The 18,330-nt window shown below is 49.4% G+C and overlaps 7 protein-coding genes across 7 annotated transcripts; 4 read left to right on the top strand and 3 right to left on the bottom strand.

Annotated features, from left to right (window-relative positions):
• Positions 1 to 269: 269 nt before the first annotated feature.
• On the bottom strand, positions 270 to 2,781 carry C8Q69DRAFT_135106 (hypothetical protein). Its single transcript, XM_028625353.1, has 9 exons — positions 2,437 to 2,781; positions 2,294 to 2,373; positions 2,081 to 2,242; positions 1,859 to 1,880; positions 1,735 to 1,787; positions 1,511 to 1,675; positions 1,250 to 1,458; positions 691 to 1,198; positions 270 to 639 (listed from the first exon to the last, which is right to left on the bottom strand). Exons 1-9 carry the CDS (start codon positions 2,630 to 2,632, stop codon positions 616 to 618), a joined length of 1,419 nt encoding a protein of 472 aa, XP_028487049.1. The 5' UTR covers positions 2,633 to 2,781; the 3' UTR covers positions 270 to 615.
• A 154-nt stretch (positions 2,782 to 2,935) lies between these two features.
• C8Q69DRAFT_455322 (putative mitochondrial acetolactate synthase small subunit) lies at positions 2,936 to 4,406 on the top strand. The gene is made up of 2 exons (XM_028629767.1): positions 2,936 to 3,923; positions 3,977 to 4,406. Exons 1-2 carry the CDS (start codon positions 3,097 to 3,099, stop codon positions 4,152 to 4,154), a joined length of 1,005 nt encoding a protein of 334 aa, XP_028487048.1. The 5' UTR covers positions 2,936 to 3,096; the 3' UTR covers positions 4,155 to 4,406.
• A 3,446-nt stretch (positions 4,407 to 7,852) lies between these two features.
• C8Q69DRAFT_504069 (hypothetical protein) lies at positions 7,853 to 10,774 on the bottom strand (the record flags this gene model as incomplete). Its single annotated transcript, XM_028632559.1, has 5 exons — positions 7,853 to 8,194; positions 8,331 to 8,518; positions 8,572 to 8,889; positions 8,941 to 9,897; positions 9,958 to 10,774. 5 exons carry the CDS (start codon positions 10,772 to 10,774, stop codon positions 7,853 to 7,855), a joined length of 2,622 nt encoding a protein of 873 aa, XP_028487047.1.
• Positions 10,775 to 11,153: 379 nt separating this feature from the next.
• Positions 11,154 to 12,628, top strand: C8Q69DRAFT_455313 (ornithine carbamoyltransferase; the record flags this gene model as incomplete). Its single annotated transcript, XM_028629766.1, has 1 exon — positions 11,154 to 12,628. A coding segment is annotated over one exon (903 nt), but the record flags the coding sequence as incomplete, so codon positions are not given.
• A 61-nt stretch (positions 12,629 to 12,689) lies between these two features.
• Positions 12,690 to 13,805, top strand: C8Q69DRAFT_134982 (hypothetical protein). The gene is made up of 2 exons (XM_028625352.1): positions 12,690 to 13,111; positions 13,165 to 13,805. The coding sequence occupies exons 1-2, from the start codon at positions 12,804 to 12,806 to the stop codon at positions 13,709 to 13,711; spliced, it is 855 nt and encodes a 284-aa protein (XP_028487045.1). The 5' UTR covers positions 12,690 to 12,803; the 3' UTR covers positions 13,712 to 13,805.
• Positions 13,806 to 15,618, bottom strand: C8Q69DRAFT_134894 (chaperonin 10-like protein). The gene is made up of 5 exons (XM_028625350.1): positions 15,405 to 15,618; positions 14,945 to 15,350; positions 14,745 to 14,862; positions 14,667 to 14,682; positions 13,806 to 14,596 (listed from the first exon to the last, which is right to left on the bottom strand). The coding sequence occupies exons 2-5, from the start codon at positions 15,158 to 15,160 to the stop codon at positions 13,900 to 13,902; spliced, it is 1,047 nt and encodes a 348-aa protein (XP_028487044.1). The 5' UTR covers positions 15,161 to 15,350; positions 15,405 to 15,618; the 3' UTR covers positions 13,806 to 13,899.
• A 697-nt stretch (positions 15,619 to 16,315) lies between these two features.
• On the top strand, positions 16,316 to 18,084 carry C8Q69DRAFT_455299 (hypothetical protein). Its single transcript, XM_028629765.1, has 2 exons — positions 16,316 to 16,583; positions 16,637 to 18,084. Exons 1-2 carry the CDS (start codon positions 16,362 to 16,364, stop codon positions 17,813 to 17,815), a joined length of 1,401 nt encoding a protein of 466 aa, XP_028487043.1. The 5' UTR covers positions 16,316 to 16,361; the 3' UTR covers positions 17,816 to 18,084.
• The last annotated feature ends 246 nt before the right edge of the window (positions 18,085 to 18,330 follow it).

Below are 18,330 nucleotides of genomic sequence, written 5' to 3'. Positions count from 1 at the left end.
AACGCCTCACCAACTACTCAAGAGCGACCTGACTTACGAATAATACGCACCGGATGCCATCTAGGAAGATACGTGTCAGGAGAACACTCTGTAGCGGAGGACAGTTGAGTGAGAGAAGGCGAAGCCTGATTGTCGAACTGCAGCTGTCATCAACACTACTAAATAGCAAGTATCGAATACAGGTGCTTACCAAAGCTGATAGATTTCTTCATTTTGCGGAAGCGACAGATTATAAAACGAAGAGCATTACAGTTGTGCGAATGCCACAGAGGCAGGTTTTTGTTTCTTTACTATCAGTAAACACAAAGACAGGGATTTTTGGGTACCATTAAAATCGACGAAAGCGCGGAAAAATTACAAAATCAGACTCGAGTATCGGCTCGAACACCGGGCACCTGCGCCAGGCGCTATACCTGAAAGACGCATCTCGTAAAAGGTCTGTCGATTAATTGCACTTCAAGATAGTCGTTCAGATAAGGCTGTGGTACGAGACGTGGGTGGCATTAAGTACCAAGATAACCTTGTCATATAACCCTAGTGATGAACCGGATAACGTACTGGGGAATGGATTTCCAAGTTTTCCAGATCTATGGGCGAGTACGATCGACTGATCGTTTACAAACCAGGAGGTGGCGGAACCTATCACGAGTTAGTCGACGCATCATTTTCACAATTTTAGGGGGTACATACGGCATTATAACCACTTCCCCCAGGAGGCGGGGGCGGCGAGCCAGCACCAGGAGGTGGAGGTGGCGGAGGAGCTTCACTAGACGGAGGAGGGGGTGGTGGGCTTTGAGATTGCTGTTGCTGTTGCTGAGCAGCCTGCTGGTAGTACTGGTAATAGGCAAGATAGTTCTGGTATCCCCCGTAGGCAGCATACGGATCAGCACCACCATAGTACTGGGCGTATTGAGCAGCGTAGTCGGCAGCACTAGAAGCGCCAGGAGCGGCAGGCGTGCCAGGGGCAGCAGCACCCGTCGGACTGGCAGAAGCAGGCGGAGAAGCATGGTGCGACTGGCTGCCATATCCTCCTCCATAGCCGCCGCCATAGGAGTGGTGACGGTCGCCGCGATGTTCATAGCCACCGTATCTATGCTGAGGAGGGTTCTCCTTGAAGCGCTGATACTGTTCTCTCACATTGGCCAATAGATCCTCACAAAGCTCCTTGGCCGCTTTAACGTCGTTGGGATCAGGTCCTCTGCGCCAAAGGTTAGTATAAGAAAGCAGTCACTGGAATGGGTCTACGTACGCCACGTGCAGGTACATGGGCTCATCGCTTTCTCTACCGGTGCTGACCTCAGTGAATCCCGAGCCACGACCCTTGATCTGGACCTTGCAACGGGTCTTCTGCTGGATATGCTTGACATAAGCGCCGCCCTGACCAACAACCTGTGCACGAAGGTTAAATCCTGGGATGGGCTCGAGGTCGATAGGAATGCGTTCTTCGGGCCATTTGCGCTGGGAAAGTTAGCCTCTTAACCCGGAAGACGGTTATATACGCATCTCATACTCGACCAAACTCGTCACGCTCAAAGTTCTCTGGCTCTCGACGGCGGAAGCGTCGTTCATCGACCAGATTGGGCAACTCCTGTTTCATAAGCTCCTCGATCTTGGCAACGGCTTTTTCCAAGCCTTCCTTGCTAGTACTCGTGACGTGCAGATAGAGCGGCGGGTTCTGTATGCGCTTCAATTAACATCCACAATCAGATTGTTCAAGCGTCGAGGGAAACATACGGCAGCTGTGGCCATGCTCTTATCCGGGTAATAACTGCCTCTGGTGGTGACATCTTTAAAAAAAAACCTGATGAGCTTCTATCCCTTCAAAGTTGATATATAAAATGTATGGAGTGAGGCGTACCGGCGCCAGTTTCTTCCTTGATCTAAATGTCACGCAGCCGAGGTCAGCAGATGCAAAAGAGGGGATGTGAGATGCTATGGTTATGTTTGGGTAAGCTTCTGGCACAGTCATGACAAAAGTATGGGGGGGAATAACGCGAGAAAGAGGTTAGTAGGCGCGGCCCATTGGCCACCTTGCGCCAAATGCCTGGGAATATCAGCGGATATAACAGGAACTATTTACCATCTTCTGCGTAGAGCCTTTTGTCAGCGTATAGCGGTTGCGCAGATCGTTGACCTCGATATCCTTGATATAATCTCCGTCCGCAATATAGATCTCATCGTTGAGCTTGCCCGCACTCTGACTGCCAGACGGCGAGGCTGATTGACCGACCGGGCTCGCGGTCTCCTGTATGTTAGCTACATCCCTCGCAGGCCGATGACCATTCTCGCTCACAGATCGGATTGGAGGGACATCGACATGCTGAATTCCCTTCTTTGCTTGCAACTGCGCGTTGATTTTGGCGGCCGCCGCAGCTGGATCGCGGAAATGTTAGTTTTCATGACAGGCAACATCCTGGAGGGGCAACGCCGGCCTACCTGCTGCTGCTGCGGGATCCTTCTTGTCCTCCGCGGCAGGACTGCGCGGTTCCCGGCTCAGAGGGCTTCTAGTCCGAGTAGATTCAGATTGTCGCGCTGAGGGCGATCGCGAACGGCGGTCAAATCTGGATCGTCGTGGTTCAGGCTCCGTTTGATCGAAGCGGGAGCGCTTCGTCCGGCGCTCCTCATCAGCCATGACGTCTTCAATGAGCGGAAGGTAACGGGAGAGGAAGAGGGCGATGAAATATAGTCGGATTATCTGATCGTGGGGGCAGAACCAGAGCTGCCGTGATTATATCAAAAAAGTCGCATACCAAGAAGCGTGAGAGGAAGTTCAAAGTCCATGTTTAGTGGCCGGCCAAGGCGGCGAGAGACGCTAGTACGAGCAATACCAGATCTCGATACGCAAAACGATCATGGCCAATTGTTGCGCCCACTGGACCTGTCCCAACAGAGACTAGCGGTAATTTACCGGTATCGGACTTACGCGTGAGTCAAGCCGACGTCGGACGGCTGACTCGAAAAGAATCATATCTCGTCTCTTTCTCCTCCAAAGATCCTCACCTTCTTTCCCCGGTTCCCATTCCTCATTGACGGGAGAGGATCAGAGGATCTGCGCTTGCTGTCTGCCTGTCTCCCGTCACAGGCCAGCTACGGAAAATGGCTTTCCGGCGCGCTTGGACGCTGTCCTCAGCGTCTTCGTCTTTGACAGCGACCTCCGCGGCCACGTCGAAGACCGCTGCCGCCCTGCCGCGCTTCACATCCATCAGGTCTTCTTCCAGCTCGACGTCTGCACTTGCATACAAGGCCCTGCACCGTCGTGCTCCTCTCCCGCTTCCGGTTCAGGACTCGTCACCCCAGTGGGATGCCCCCGCTGCTGTGTCGTCCATCCTGTACGAGACACCTCTTCCTCCGACGAACCCTCCCAAGCGCCATATCCTGAACTGCCTGGTTCAGAATGAGCCCGGTGTGCTCTCTCGCATCTCCGGAATTCTGGCTGCCAGAGGCTTTAACATTGACAGTCTGGTGGTCTGCAACACGGAGGTGGAGGACCTCTCGCGCATGACCATCGTTCTCCAAGGCCTCGACGGCGTTGTTGAACAGGCTCGTCGCCAGCTGGATGACCTCGTTCCTGTGTGGGCTGTGCTCGACTACACCAATGCCGCTCTCGTGCAGCGTGAACTGCTTTTGGCCAAGGTCAGCATTCTAGGCCCCGAGGTCTTCGAGGAGCTGCTGCAGCATCACCGCGAAATCACTACTCCCGAGGACGGCAGTTCTCGCCCTGCTCCAGAGGGCGAGGCTCAGAGGCGCGAGCAGCAGAAGGTTGCGGGATCTCTTGATGACACTTCTGATTTCCACCCGCGTCACCTTCCCCCTAGTCAGGCTCTGCGACACAAGCACGAGCATCTCGACGCTATCACTCGTCTGACACATCAGTTCGGCGGTAAGGTGCTTGATATCAGCAACAACAACTGTATCGTTGAGGTGTAAGTGCATCTATCCCCCTTCATTCAGATGGAAACAACTAACATTAGACCAGTTCCGCCAAACCCTCTCGTATCGACTCCTTCCTCAAGCTGATCGCCCCCTTCGGTATCCTGGAATCTACGAGAACGGGTCTGATGGCCTTGCCTCGTTCCCCTCTTTCGGATCCCAACGAGGAGGTCGAGAAGGAGGCCGCTGACGTTGTCGACGCTAGCACTCTGCCCCCTGGTTAAAAAGCATGTGTCAAATATTCAGATATCTTTCTCTTTTGTATTCAGCAACTAGTAATTCATGCCGGGGATAGATCCTTCTGTTTCATCCATGTCTCGTAATTTCCACCTAGTGTAGGAACTCGGACGGTTAAGCGATCGAATACGCCGATTTTGTAGGGTCTCTCGGCTGTAGTCATTCTTTCGAAGACCCATTTATCTATCGAGTATTTCCGTCTGATAAACCGCCACAACACTGTATCCAGTACATTTGGCGCAATAGTTATAATACTATTTCATGTTATGTTGGGAGGGAACTCGGTAACCACTGCGAAGCTCCGCTTTCTTCATATGAACCATTGAAGTATATGCCTCCTTTATATATAGGGCGCAACTCGGCCATTATTTCTATTAGTCGACGAACACAAGCTACTATAGGCGAACGCTTGATCTCTACTGCTTGCCCTGACATCTTGATGGGGGCTTGCAGAAATGGGCATTATTCGATGTACACAGCCAGTTATCTAGGACCTTGAAACAAGTAGGCCATCACTAGTTATCGCGTTTCTTACTGCAAAGAAGCAGTAAGTCGAGGAGGCCCATAGGATTATTCTGGTCTATACAGCTCCAGAAGCGCCATAGCTCCGTTAACATGCTTCGTCCATGCATTAATTGATTTAGGCGTAGCGGAGATAACTACCTACCTGAGGGATTACTTAGTTATGTAGCTTCCTTCTCACATCTGAAACACCACGCGAGAAAAGTATTCGCCAATATACTTTATACAAACACAGGAGAAGAGGAGCACTAAGTATTATTATATCCTGTCTGACTTGTCAAAGGATGTCGCTGAGCAGCATTGTTGTGATTCGAAGCATTGACGTATTGGCGTCTTGTAGATAGTCTCAATGAATTCGGAGCCCGTTATATTTGCAAGACTGGTAGCCTAGCTGGACAGAATCATAGGGTCTTGGTAAGAATTTTATGATGTGAAATCGACTTCCGCCCCGGCTAATCGGTCACTCTCTTGGTCTTTTGATCAATGTGCAGACTTGCTGGCCAGTGTTGGTCGCGCCCACTGTCTCAGTTTCTGCCTCCATCTCAAGAGTCAAAGGGAATAGTAGCCTTTCTCAAACGGCTCGGTTTTACAAACCCCAGCTGAAAGGGACATATAGATACTTTCTTACGAGAAAATTGCTTTGGTATGTAGAATCTTTGCATGTTCCCGGTGTCTACATCGAATTCATGGGAGCCATAACATGGTAAGTTTGTAGTTGTATTTATTATTCGCCGAGTTCGACCATAACAGCTGATAAAAGAGCGAATAGACCGCGTTAAAATTATGATTTAGTTTCCTTGAATCATACAAGTTCATCTCGCCGAAGAGAGACGGTTTAATAGAATGAGGCCACGGCGTCAGCTGCAATGAGAAAAAAACAATACATATGAGTTACCAAGTCCATAAGAGTTTCACTGTGAGAACTGGGACACAGGCTTAATAGGAATGTGCTGTTTCCTTACAAAGGATCCATGTACCTCGACTTGCTCCCTGCGCAGTGCGCGCTTCGCAACTTCGGTCAGAGATATGTTTCACGAAATGTCTTGACCTCAGGGCAACTCCACTTGTAGACGCATGTATTCTTCACCTAATTGGACAATAATAATCTAGCCATTGGTACAAATCTCGCAGATGCCGCAGTGGCGCTGACTGTAATTCTCCTCAGCCTTGCGCGAACAGCTGCATGTCTCCGAAAAGACCTTCTCAACAGCGCCACATACGTAGTGAATAATTTTGTGACACATGTTTGCTTTCAAGCCCGCCTCTTGTAGATTCCTGATAAGGCAGCTGATTGCTTGGTGGTATTTGGTTTAGATCACGAAAAATATCAAATCGAAAATGAAGCTGTAATCACGAGTCTGACTGGAAACTGGGATCAATAGTCAGCCTAACTAAGTATCCGGGTAAAACGACGCTTCAATAGTAACTTAAGGATATATTTCAAAGACATTAGGACGTACCTTAAAATGCGAAGACAAGGTCTTACCACAGTTGTGGCTTAAATCATGGACTTAACTCTGTCGGGGTACAAGTCCACTATTGAATGGAACAAGGCGCAGTGCAAGCCCATTTATGAGGTCGGCCTGGACTGTAGCTGTGAATGTACTCAGGTCTTCAGACACAGAATACTTGTTAAGTTTCTCACAAGAAGCCGTTGAATCAATGGGGAACAGTTACAAAGTTATCGGAATGACGAAGCAGTAAATCCACAAAGGAGTAAAATCTTTATCAGTAAGAACAGTTCATGACATGGATCATAGCAGCAAATATATAGAGATTTGATATCATTCCCGCAAGTGTACCATATCGCGCTTGCCTTGCGGAACACCAACATTCCCCCGGTATATTTGAAATGCTGTGGAACTTGAGCGGCAATTGGACAAGGCATTTGCCATGTCATGCATGGGTGTCCAGCGGCTATTTCCTTATAGGAGAACAGGTGATATGGCAAACAATAAGCGCTCCCTGCAGACCCGGTTGGCTCTCGGATATGAAGATGACCAAGTTGGTCTTCATATGATCCCAGGCTTTCTTGCCATGGGCAGTAGCTCTAATGCATTGATCAAATGACTGTGCAACATTAATTCGGTAAACTTGACCTTTTTATGAGGAGTTGCCATAAGGCAAACAGTTATACGCGGGACTCATCACACTGTATCACCGCCAGCTATCGAAACCTCAACTTGCCTCCCGCTGTAACAAGTGTACCTCGTTCTGTTAGTTTGCATCGGTGAAGTTCATAGATATATAGGTCCGAGGACGATGTAAGTAGATTCAAGGAGTACTGCTAGGGCGATGCGGCGACGAAGTATCGCAATTTGGACCTAGATGAATACTGACACGGCATATAACACAGCAATATCTAGACACCGAATCGAAAATGTATCCACTATTATATTATCAGTACGCGGCATCCTCACATTATGGAGACAGCCCCCGTCAAAGACGTCAAAGAGAACACAGAAACGTGCACGTACGTAGGACAAGAGTAACACTCCCCTACCTACCATATCTATGAGTAGACGCTAGCAGGCAGGGAAGATTGAAAACGAAAGATCCTGGGGACTGCGCAGCCTCGGCAAGCGGAGATAGGCGCGTCCCGTCCGATACCTACAGAGAGGTAATTAGTTTCCGCAGAAGTTCCGGGTCAAGGGGATTGGATGTTCGGTGATGGTTAGTAATGAGGTGCAATTTCTGGTCAAAGGTGATAGAACGAGGAGTTTGTTCCAAGACCGTTCTTTCCAGCCATCCGAGACCACGGGGTGAGCGATGATAGGTACGAGTCGATGGTGCGTTGTATAGCTGCTTCGTTGATCGACGGTGTTGTCGAATTAAAAGACAAGACGAGCCACCTCAGCATCATACTAGTTACTGAAGTGACACTGGGAATCTCGTTAGGCAAAATGGGGAGGAGAATGTCTTATAGATCATGAAAGAAATTGAAGCTGAAACCGCTCCGAGGATCTGGCACAATAACCTAGAGTCTGTGAATTGGTACTTCATAAGCAATCAATCGACGCAACCTAATATTTGCCATGTCGCGGATGAAATATCCGCGAAGAGAAAACCAACTGAGCTAGATAATGGTCCTATCCCTATACTCCAATAACCCCTCCCTGAAGAACAATGGCGGGGATATTCCGCAAATCATAACGAACCAGCGCTATATCCTGACTTTCGCTCCAATACCTTTACCCTTGTATAATATAACTGTCTGGTATTCCCCCATCCTAACGCCTATCTTCGCAAGAGCATCCATCCGTAGTGTACCACCCAGAGCTCTTTTCAAAACATCAAGACCAGCATCATTCACGTTTAAATCGACAGGGAGCCTTGGAGTCTCTGACTCGCCGGGCGGAACTGCAAAAGGAAGTTGATAAAGAATCTTCGCAAGGGCTTCTGTATGGTTGTAGAAAGCTACCGCATCGACCGAAGTCACAAATACAGTGGTCTCAGCGAACGGTGAGAGCAGCGTAAAAACAGCGGTTGAAGTCCACAGATGAAACTATCAAGCATAGATGTTAGCTTGCTGTCGTGATTTAGACTGGAATGGTCAAATGTGGTGACAAGAGGGACACCCCACCGGTATACACTGGTTAGAATCGCTAGAAGGCTGAAGTAGCGAGGAAAGAAGACAGTACCGTTGCATCCTTGATGAAATGGGGTCCATCATCAGCATCAGGATCGTCATCGTCATCGCGTGGTGCACCCGGTAACCGAAGCCTGGGAACTTGAAGATCTAGTCGCAATTCGGAAAACGCTCGGCCAAGCTGCGGTAGCGCAGGTATAGTACCCTCGTGGCTCTGGAGCGTCACAGTAGTGTTCATTCCTAAGATAATTTAGTCACTTAACCCAAGAAAAATATATCCCAAAGATACCGACCTGAAACGTATTGTGACAGCATGTCTCTACCAGCTGCTATCCCATCAGTGCCATTTGAATCGAATGGATTCCAGAGGAGTTCTAGAGGAACACCAGAATTTGATCCAGGAACAACAGAGACGTTTCGCATAATCAAATGTGCGACTCCTATTCCATTGTATGACAGGAGCAGGTCAGCCAGGGGGATCATCGCCGCATACTTTGTCGGGTTCGTGAAGTTGACCATTGCCTGAACTAGAACAGACGTTTCCGTCGTGTGTAGAAGTTTCAGGGATTCGACGCGGGGGTTTATGTCAGATAAAGACTGACCGTAGGGAGCTAAAGGATGTTCAGTCGTGAGGGTCTTCAAGTCAGTCGGCCTCGACTTACGCTTCACATTGATCTTGCCTTCAGCAGGTATCTTGCGTATCAGAAACTGCCCCAATGCCGTCTTCACCTCCGCATCAACATCTGCAGCCACCTTGAGGGAAATAGGCTGTCCTCCAAAGATCAAAGCCTGTATAGCTTCGGTGAATACATCCTCATCTGTAACGTGGAGCGGTGCATCTTTGATATCGAATACTACCAGCAGGCTAGGGGGCCCGTCGGAACCTTCAAGACGGGTAGCGTTCGCAGGCTGCCACTTCTTCAGATCTAGAAATCCAAGCTTGTTTCCATGATAGAAGACATCCGCATTAGCACGCACACGGGGTATATCCACAGCAAAATTCATTTGCTCGGGCAAATTGATTAGGACATTGACGAAGGCCGATATCTTCGGCTGAGCTTCAGGACTCCCTGGCTCAGCTAGGGGATCTGGAAGGCTAAAATGCACATTCGTCATTGAAAAGTTCTTGATCAGGTTGTCAAATGCATGCCCCGCGAATGGCAAAGGTACTATAACACTTTTCATTAGGTCCACTATCCAAGTGGGAGTCTCGTCTGACGGAGAATCCGCTCCGCGAACAAAGATGGTTGTCTCCAAGCCCTGGATATAATTTGCCACGAGCAAATCCAGCGGAGAGCTCTTCTGTCCTGGGCACACTTTGGTCAATTCGACGGGTAGATTATGGATCAGTCCACTGACGTCAAGAGCGGTAGGTTGTTTTGGTTGAATATGGACTGTCTCTGTGATGGCATCGGCCACTAAGATATATGGGTCTCCTGGCGAGCAATTCGGCACCAAGATATCGAAACCAAGAGGCGGGACGGTGAGCTTGAACGGATAACTATTCAGCACAGTGGCTGAGACATCAACAGCCATTGCTTGTTTGTTTCCAGGCATCTTTGCCTCATGGACATTAAGCTTCGTGATATTGAATTCCGGAAACTGGGGCAGGTCGCGGCCTGTTTGGGAGATTAGTCCTATACGCAGGGGTAACCGTTGACTGGAACTGGACGACCTACCTGAAAATGTAACGACATCAGACAGAACCTGAGTGCCTAGACTGAGCAGACCCGAACTTAGGGTAACAGCTGCGGTCGCTTTGAAGCGTAGTTGACCTAGCCTTCCCGCCAACCAGTCGTTGGCAATCGGTCGAATGCCGGCAATATCACCAGCCACCAAATCGGTGAGAAAGTCGATGTGATTGACATGACCATTTCTGACATTGGCCTTGATGGAGGGTACATATGCGGTTCCAATAAGCACGTTACCGTACTCGGGCAGGTAGACTTGCACCTCGGATTCATCCGCTTTGACTTCCCTTGCGACCCATGTGCCAAACCGACCAAGGTCTCGAACAGACTTCTTCCGCACACGAGATGCATCCAGAACGAAATCTCCCTGCACTCTAGCCCTCACGCCGTCTGCAGTAGATGAATGGATGGACAGATTGGTAGGTTTGAAGACAACTGCTTGTTCGGCATATTCCTTGACGGCAGCCGGCGTGACAAATACAAGAACGAGGATGGCGATGATGGTCGCACTTAAGACAGCTATAGCTAGATATGTTGGCAACCGCCGGTGAGCTTTGGATTCGTCGGTCGTTCGACAAAGCGAAGAGTCTCTCGAGGCTGGCGGTGAGGACCTTGCTTCAAGTGCTGAACCGTATCGGGATGCTCCATCGTCGTGATGTAGCAGGAGGGGTGTCGATTCTGTGGATGGAATGAAAGGACTCGGTTGTTGTTGATGCCCAGATCGACTAGACCTCATAGAACGCTGAGGTGAGGGTGATCGTGACGCCCTGTCCAGCAGGGGCGCGTTTGCGTCGTCGTCAGTCATAATGGTTGAAGGTGGATTAGCGGGGTCCGACTCAGAACGAGGATCTGGACCTGTTTCAAAAGGCGGGAGATGCTTCACATTATTATTCCAAGAAACTTTGGATGATGGAAGAGTCGATGACAGACGGTGACAACGGAGAGGGACGTTGTACCAGTACCTGAGGCAGATGTAATCTAAGCCTTCTAGTACTTATCTACGACGGCCGACCTCGCCAAGCCTCTTTTGTACGGGCCCCGTAAGGTTACTGGACCTGGAGATGACGTCCCCACGGTTTAGCGGCCGCTCGGGCCAACAAGCGGTAACCGGTTCGTATTGTGTTGGTACTGTAATTATTATTATTTACCGTATCAATTGAATATGAACTTGTGTCATCGGCTCGCATCCCGACTTTGCTATCTTTCGGTTTTCTCAGACTCACTCTTGAGTGCTTTCAACCATTCCACGCAGGAAAAAAAAGCGTTACAATTCTTGCGCATCCACAATGGCTTGCAGTCTGCACGTCGCAGCACGCAATGGTCTGCACAATGTAAATCGATTGACCAGCAACAACCAGCTTTCTCGAGCTGTCCGAGCTCGTCAATTGCGACAATATTCCTCCCCCTCGACACCTCCCACCTCTCCTTTCGCTCCTAGGCATCTGCTCTCAATTGCCGACCTCACACCGGCCGAATTCGCTACACTTGTCCGCAATGCCTCTGCCCACAAAAAAGCCATCAAGTCGGGATCAATTCCGAGGAATCTCCTGGGTTCTCTGTCAGGCAAGACGGTCGCCATGATCTTCAACAAGCGAAGTACCAGGACCAGGGTTTCTACAGAAGGAGCGGTGGTTCAAATGGGTGGCCACCCCATGTTCTTGGGGAAGGACGATATTCAGCTTGGGGTCAATGAGTCATCGTACGATACCTCAGTAGTGGTGTCGTCGATGGTGTCGTGCATTGTCGCCCGTGTTGCAAAGCACTCTGATGTGGCCGATCTCGCGAAGCACTCTACGGTCCCGGTTATCAACGCCCTTTGCGATTCGTTCCATCCGCTCCAGATTATCGCGGACTTCTTGACCATTCACGAGACGTTTCCTACGACAGGCAAGGCCGGTCTCTCCAGCCTGGGCCTGGAGGGCCTGAAGATTGCCTGGGTTGGTGATGCGAACAATGTGCTCTTCGATATGGCAATTGGAGCGGCCAAGATGGGTGTCGATCTCGCAGTGGCGACACCAAAGGGGTATGAAATTCCTGCTTCCATGCTTGAAATCATCAAGCAGGCCGGTGCAGGAGTCAGCTCTCCCGGAAAGCTCATTCAGACGAATGTTCCCGAGGAGGCAGTGAAGGGTGCGGATATTCTCGTGACAGACACCTGGGTGTCCATGGGACAGGAGGAAGAAAAGGTCAAGAGAATGAAGGCATTTGAGGGTTTCCAGATCACTTCAGAACTTGCCAAACGGGGAGGAGCCAAGGAGGGCTGGAAGTTCATGCACTGTCTGCCACGCCACCCAGAAGAAGTCAGCGACGAAGTCTTCTACAGCAGACGCTCTCTTGTTTTCCCAGAGGCAGAGAACCGATTGTGGGCGGCCATCTCTGCCCTGGAGGGCTTCGTGGTTAATAAGGGAAAGATCGAATAGATGATGAGAAGTCACGGCTGAAACCACTACCTAATAACAAAACGAAAGGAAAAGTTTATGCGTAATTTTGTTTTCTAGAAATCCTGTCCAGATAGACTTGTCAGGTAGTATATGCGAAAGCTTCAAGTGTTCCTGAATCCAGTATTCTTTCCGAATGCGAATACGAATACGGCAAACTACTTGCATGCTACTAATAATCAGGTTTCTAATTGGCTTCAAGGACGAATTAACTAAGGACCCCCTCCTTGTCTACAGCAAACACTGCTTTAGCCTAGCTTTTACAACGAGGAATATGTCAATTCACTTTCGATACTACGTCTTGCCCTATGTATGTACCTCTCCTGAATCACAAAATAGGTACCTGAAGTGTCTTGTTAACTCGGACCATTGGAAAACAAGAAAAAGAGAACGGCTATGGCTGCCACAACTTGCAGAAGGGACGTCACAACAGAGCTTGTGTACTGGAAACCTGCCCCTGGCAAGGTCATTAGCACAGACTTCACCACTCCTGGCGGGGAAGAGAGGTTCAATGCTCTCGAGAGTTTGAGGACCACCCACCCAGTCACAATCCATGATATTCGCGGCCAGGAGAACGACTTCACCCTCGACCGCAATGGGTTTCAGTATATCCATCACGAAGTTCCTGGACTGAAGGACTGTTCGAATGAGGACTTAGTCGCTGCTCTCCTGATTCCAGAAACCGAAACATTGGTCCAGAAATTGTGAGTGTCTCGTCTCGCCATCCTATGAAGATATTGGACTAATCATTGGACAGGACTGGTGCTACAAAGACTATCGTATTTGCCCATCGCATTCGCTGCAAGGCAACTGATACTGCCAAGCGGGGGGATAGCCGCGCCCCAGCTTACATTGTGCATTCTGACTTCACAGTTCCCGGGGCTCTGCATCACCTCGAAGTGAATGTAAAAGACCCAGCAGAAAGAGAACAGCTCACGAAAGGCCGGTTCTGCATCATTAATGTGTGGCGGCCCCTGAAGACCATCACCCGCGATCCTTTGACGGTCTGTGACTGGACCTCAGTGGATCCAGAGACGGATTGGATGGTTAATCGACTGATATTTCCTCACGGCAGGAATGAGTTTGGTAGTGTCGTCTATAATGATAAACACAAGTGGTTCTACCTTTCGCATCAGGAGCCGTCGGAACCGTTGGTGTTTAAGCAGTTTGACAGTAAGGAGACGGGAAATGGAGGTGTGACTCTGGCGCATTGTGCTTTCATCGACCCGGAGTATGCAAATTCCAAAGCTCGAGAGAGTATTGAGATCAAGATGTTTGCATTTATGCCGGAGGGGAGTTCTTGATTTAGCAACCCACCTACGGGCAGGAGGGGAGCAATAAAATCAGGTACTATAAAATACAGTATAGTTTCTGGTTTTGAACTAGGAAGCATGAGGCAAAACGAAATGACATTACCAGCATGTACACACATATTGCAAAATGGAACATAGTCCCACGATTCGGTAGTGAGACCTCAACCTAACAGTTCTAGTTATTTGGCTGCCTCGAGGCCGGGCGTGTCCCTAATCCTGAACACATACTTGACAGCACTCGCCTTGCCAGCCTTCAGATCCTGCAAAGCTGCCTCAACACCCTCCAGGCCACCCTTGCGTACTTCATACGGATGGCCCGTAAACCAGCCTTCCGCGAGGCCCTTTCCAAAATAACGGAAATACACATAACCAAAATCCTTATCTCCCTCCCCGGTCCCCTGGCCATGCACGCTACCTACCATTGTCATGGAGAGTCTTACCGTCTCTGGGAATTCCTTCTCCGCATCCTGGTATGGTAGGACGAAGGTGGCGTTTCCATGCGGGTCAATGACCTTCGCAATATTCTGGATACTACCCTTTTCAGACACGGCGTCGAGTGCGTACTTGACTGATTCATGGCCGCCAGCACGCAGAGCATTTTTGATTCCCTCAAGGACGGCGTCATCACCATTGCGGTAGTCGACGATGGTGTCACCCTTCGAGCGGTCGATGAGGGTCTCAACGTGCGAAGCGCCGGAGCCAGCCACCACAATCAGTGGGTGGATGTTGGCCTTCACGGCAAGTTTCAGAGCGAACGAGCCCACGGCGGTCGATCCACCATAGACAATCAACGGGGTGGGAGAGCGCGCGGGGGTCCATGGGTCGGGAAGTTGCAGACGAGCGAAGAGACCAAGTGCGGCAGTCATACCTGCCAGACTGCATTGATAGCTGTTAGGAGCTTGAAGGCGAGGTGAAGTGGGGATTATCTAGGGACATAACGACATACGGGATAGTAGCAGCCTCTAAGAACAGAATCAGTATGAGTTCCAAGACAGTAGTTATGGGTCAAAATATCGATGCTTACCCTCAAAGGAAATCTTGGCCGGGATATGGAACGTTGTGTCCGCCCATGCGACCGCATATTCCGCATAGCTACCACCGGGAGCCATCATTTCATGGAAAGCAGCAACACGGTCTCCAGGCTATAGATGAATGTTATAACGTTAGTACCTGAGACACCCGCAGACTCTATAAATACCGAGTTCATAATGCACAACGACTTACCTTGAACTCCGTTACATTTTTCCCAACCTGGTGCACGATACCAGCAATATCATCACCTTGGTTGATGGTCATACCTCTCCACTCCGGTACCTTCCAGTCTTTAGGATTGCTGCCAGACACCACGACCTTGATGACGACCTGGTCATCATTTGGGACAGGGATATCGGAGCCGATAACCTCCGTCTTGGGACCGGGGCGGATGATAACTTCAAGCATCGTGGAGTTGTATTTGCCTCTTCAAGCGCTCTACGTATATCAGAAAGGGTAGATCAAGCACTTTAGGTAGATAGTTAGTTTTTTAAGGTCCACGAAAGATGTATTAGCAGCAGCAGCGGCGGCGGCAGCAGTTTTTGAGTTCACGCAATGCTGTTGTTGTAGATTTGTAAGATCAAGCTTGGGATGCTTGCTAGCTAAGTAAGCCAGTTAACTTCTTACCAATCATGGTTGGGGTGTAACTTACCACATGCTTCTCTGCAATTCGATAAAACCGCTTGCGATAGCGTCACAGTTCGATCCACTATAACCCTTTTCTGTGGATGGTACGGATCAATTGATGCAATAATGAAGAGCGGTGATAAGTTAATTGCAATAGTATTATTATCTCCGTATAACTAACACTTAGTCCTCATTTTGTACTCCAGTAGATCTATATTTGCCCCATCCCTCGTGTTCTCGGAAATTTAGACTTTCCAAGGTTCCGCATACTTACTAGTGTAGCCTAGTGGTCTCTCGTATCTTATCCATCGATCGATATGGGGCTATGTATTTTCCGTAAATTCTTTTGTTGTCAGATATGATTATCCCACGCTACGGGCATGCATATTGCTGTCCTGAATCGGAGTCGGCAGCTGGTGCAGTTTGCCGGGAGCTTACAATGAACCTCAGTAAAGTATGTCCACACTCTACCAGCTATGTACCCATGATCGTCATATATGAAAATCCAAAAAGGGAGAAAATACAATGACTATCAAGCTTCAAATTGAATAGCATGCAAAGAGTAATTTATACTACAGTCGTTTGGTTGCGTATGTGGACTTGTAACCTTTTTGTTCACCTTTTTGTTCCATACGATACCACTCACTCCATGTATTTGGCTGCTCAAATTTTTCTGCAGTTACTCCAAAGATCCTGAAAAGTGTCTGCAGTTTGTGAAATCTGAGTGGGAACCGGAGATGGTAGATCTCTACGATTTTCCAGGAATTGGTCCAAGTTCACCCTTAGATCTTGGTATCGTACTGTACTGGGAGCGCGATGATCCGCTCCACACACGTTAGCGATCTCACCTGTTCGCAAGGGGTTCATCTCATGCCTCCATTTGACGTTCAATGGGTAATTATATATATGATTGTTCCCGGTTGTGGCTCTCCGCGTAAAAAAAAAAAAAAAAAAAAAAAAAAAAAAGCAGTCAACTGGCCTCATGAGTCGATCCGATCATAGCGGTGAGCAGATCTCCTCACGACGAGGTGTCGGACCTCTCGTATCCGGGGGTGTTCATCACATGTCAGGAGTCCAGACTCGGCACCGCCAACCTTGCGGGGGGATTCAAATCGATCATGTCCGACGTGTCAGTCAGTCGTTCAGGGAATTCACTCTTCTCACGAGTTCTCTATCACAAACCAGAAAGCAGTCGGCCATGGATGTAGGTTGACTCGTCGTCTCCAATGTCATAACTGCTAATGTTCGTACCCGCAGCCACTTACTCCTGCAGGAGGCTCGTTCCGGTCGCGTCGTTCCTATCCCTCTTTACAGCATATCTCTGTCGCTCCCCTGACCTCTCGCATCCCGCTCGACGATGATCCAGAATTTGAGGATTATTTTTCCCGAGACCGCAGGGAGCTGGGATCAACCTATACACCCCAGGGTGCCGTAAAGACGTCATATCTCTCCAGCGCCTCAGTTCCGTCGACACCTCCCATCCTGTCGCATTCGCGGAGCGGATCGCGTGTACGACAATATAATCGGAGCAGAAGTGCAAACCGTGGCCCTCTCAATGAGACCAATTTGAAGGGTCTCGATAGCAGTGAGCCACTCCATCATCACCATCCCCATGACGGTGACAAGAGAAGAACAACATCATATCGACACAAACACACCAGTGGCTTAATTCACCAGGATCCAGAATGGGTACTCCGCGCGGGTCTGGCGCTTGCAGCATCCACCCGTGAGGAGAAAGGTCAGAGCTGGTTGGTCAAGCGGGACAGCTCGACGAGTTTGGTTGAGCAAGAGCAAGAGACAGTACTACCATCTCGACACGATGTTATCGGACGAAAGTCAAGATCGGGCAGAGCCACTCCAGTCCCGGCTTCGAGACGAGCGTCCCGCTCGCGTGGCGGGAGTAAAAAGGGGAGCAGAGTCGATCTTACTATGACAACGACCGACTCGACGGTGGGATGCAACTATTCTCAGGCTGTTTCTCCGGCTGAAGCCCAACATTTTGTGCCGGACTTCGTGGATGATCACGTTCGATCCGAGATGGCTTCAATGCGCCAAGATTATTTGGAGGAGTATCTGTCATCATCTGCCTCAGAGACGGATTCGGAATACGATATTGATGAAATTGAGCTGCAGCGACTGACCCGCGAGCGGGGCTTTGGCCTAGGAAGTTGGCTGGACCGCTTTGTAGAATGGACCCTTTTTGGTGTCGATGAGGAGTGGCCGCCCACTATCGCGCCTGTGGCATCAGGTGCAGAAGAGTCTGTGACTTTTCGAGAGGATGCTCATGACGGCGAAGAGCAACATACTGAAGAGGATCATCATGCCTTGTCTTCCGAAGAAGACAACCATGGTGTGAATATTGAGAAGCCAGGTGACAAGGGCGGTTGGTCCGATGCGATTTGGTTCTTCCGTGTCGTAAAGAACGCGGTGGTATGATTAGGAAGGCTTGGGAAGGCCAATGTTCCCCTGGTCCTTATGTATGAATGAATGATCAAATATTCTGCGAAATATCTCGGAGCTCTTTTGGTTTGGAGGTAAAATCTCCGTGATCTGGCTGAAGAGCATCTCACCCTGTAGCTATATTAGTACTTACGTCTCTTTACTCGATCTGCAAACATCTGCTACTTGTCTTCTGTTGTCTTGTTAATGACCATTATGAATCGCTTGTGCCACAAATAGGAAGAACTTTCTATTGACGTTCGTTGAAAACTACTTGAAACATGTCCTAAGAATAAATATGGAGATCAGCAAATCCGTAATCCTAAATTCTACACAAAGAAGTCGAAGCTAGTAGACTAGTGGATTCTTGTGGTCAAAGGGGTCTCACATCCATATAGCTTTCTTTGATGGCGACTCACAAAGCCGCAGACCGACATTGTCCATCTATTGGCTGTAGCGACCCTCAGTGGTCAAGGTTGATGGTATCACGTGATATGATGGCGAGTCCGGGT

The sequence above is a fragment of the Paecilomyces variotii genome (genome assembly GCF_004022145.1).
Source record: "Paecilomyces variotii strain CBS 101075 chromosome Unknown C8Q69scaffold_2, whole genome shotgun sequence".
Lineage (NCBI taxonomy): Eukaryota > Fungi > Ascomycota > Eurotiomycetes > Eurotiales > Thermoascaceae > Paecilomyces > Paecilomyces variotii.
The sequence above is the reverse complement of the archived record's forward strand: the minus strand, read 5'-3'. Positions and strand labels throughout refer to the sequence as shown.

Coding starts and splice junctions, on each gene's coding strand:
- C8Q69DRAFT_135106 (XM_028625353.1), bottom strand. CDS start 2,632: ATGGCTGATGAGGAGCGCCGGACGAAGCGCTCCCGCTTCGATCAAACG. Junction 2,374..2,436: donor GGATCCCGCAGCAGCAGCAG/GTAGGCCGGCGT, acceptor TCCGCGATCCAG/CTGCGGCGGCCGCCAAAATC. Junction 640..690: donor GGGGAAGTGGTTATAATGCC/GTATGTACCCCC, acceptor AACTCGTGATAG/GTTCCGCCACCTCCTGGTTT.
- C8Q69DRAFT_455322 (XM_028629767.1), top strand. CDS start 3,097: ATGGCTTTCCGGCGCGCTTGGACGCTGTCCTCAGCGTCTTCGTCTTTG. Junction 3,924..3,976: donor AACAACTGTATCGTTGAGGT/GTAAGTGCATCT, acceptor ACATTAGACCAG/TTCCGCCAAACCCTCTCGTA.
- C8Q69DRAFT_134982 (XM_028625352.1), top strand. CDS start 12,804: ATGGCTGCCACAACTTGCAGAAGGGACGTCACAACAGAGCTTGTGTAC. Junction 13,112..13,164: donor GAAACATTGGTCCAGAAATT/GTGAGTGTCTCG, acceptor ATCATTGGACAG/GACTGGTGCTACAAAGACTA.
- C8Q69DRAFT_134894 (XM_028625350.1), bottom strand. CDS start 15,160: ATGCTTGAAGTTATCATCCGCCCCGGTCCCAAGACGGAGGTTATCGGC. Junction 14,863..14,944: donor AAAATGTAACGGAGTTCAAG/GTAAGTCGTTGT, acceptor ATTCATCTATAG/CCTGGAGACCGTGTTGCTGC.
- C8Q69DRAFT_455299 (XM_028629765.1), top strand. CDS start 16,362: ATGAGTCGATCCGATCATAGCGGTGAGCAGATCTCCTCACGACGAGGT. Junction 16,584..16,636: donor GAAAGCAGTCGGCCATGGAT/GTAGGTTGACTC, acceptor TCGTACCCGCAG/CCACTTACTCCTGCAGGAGG.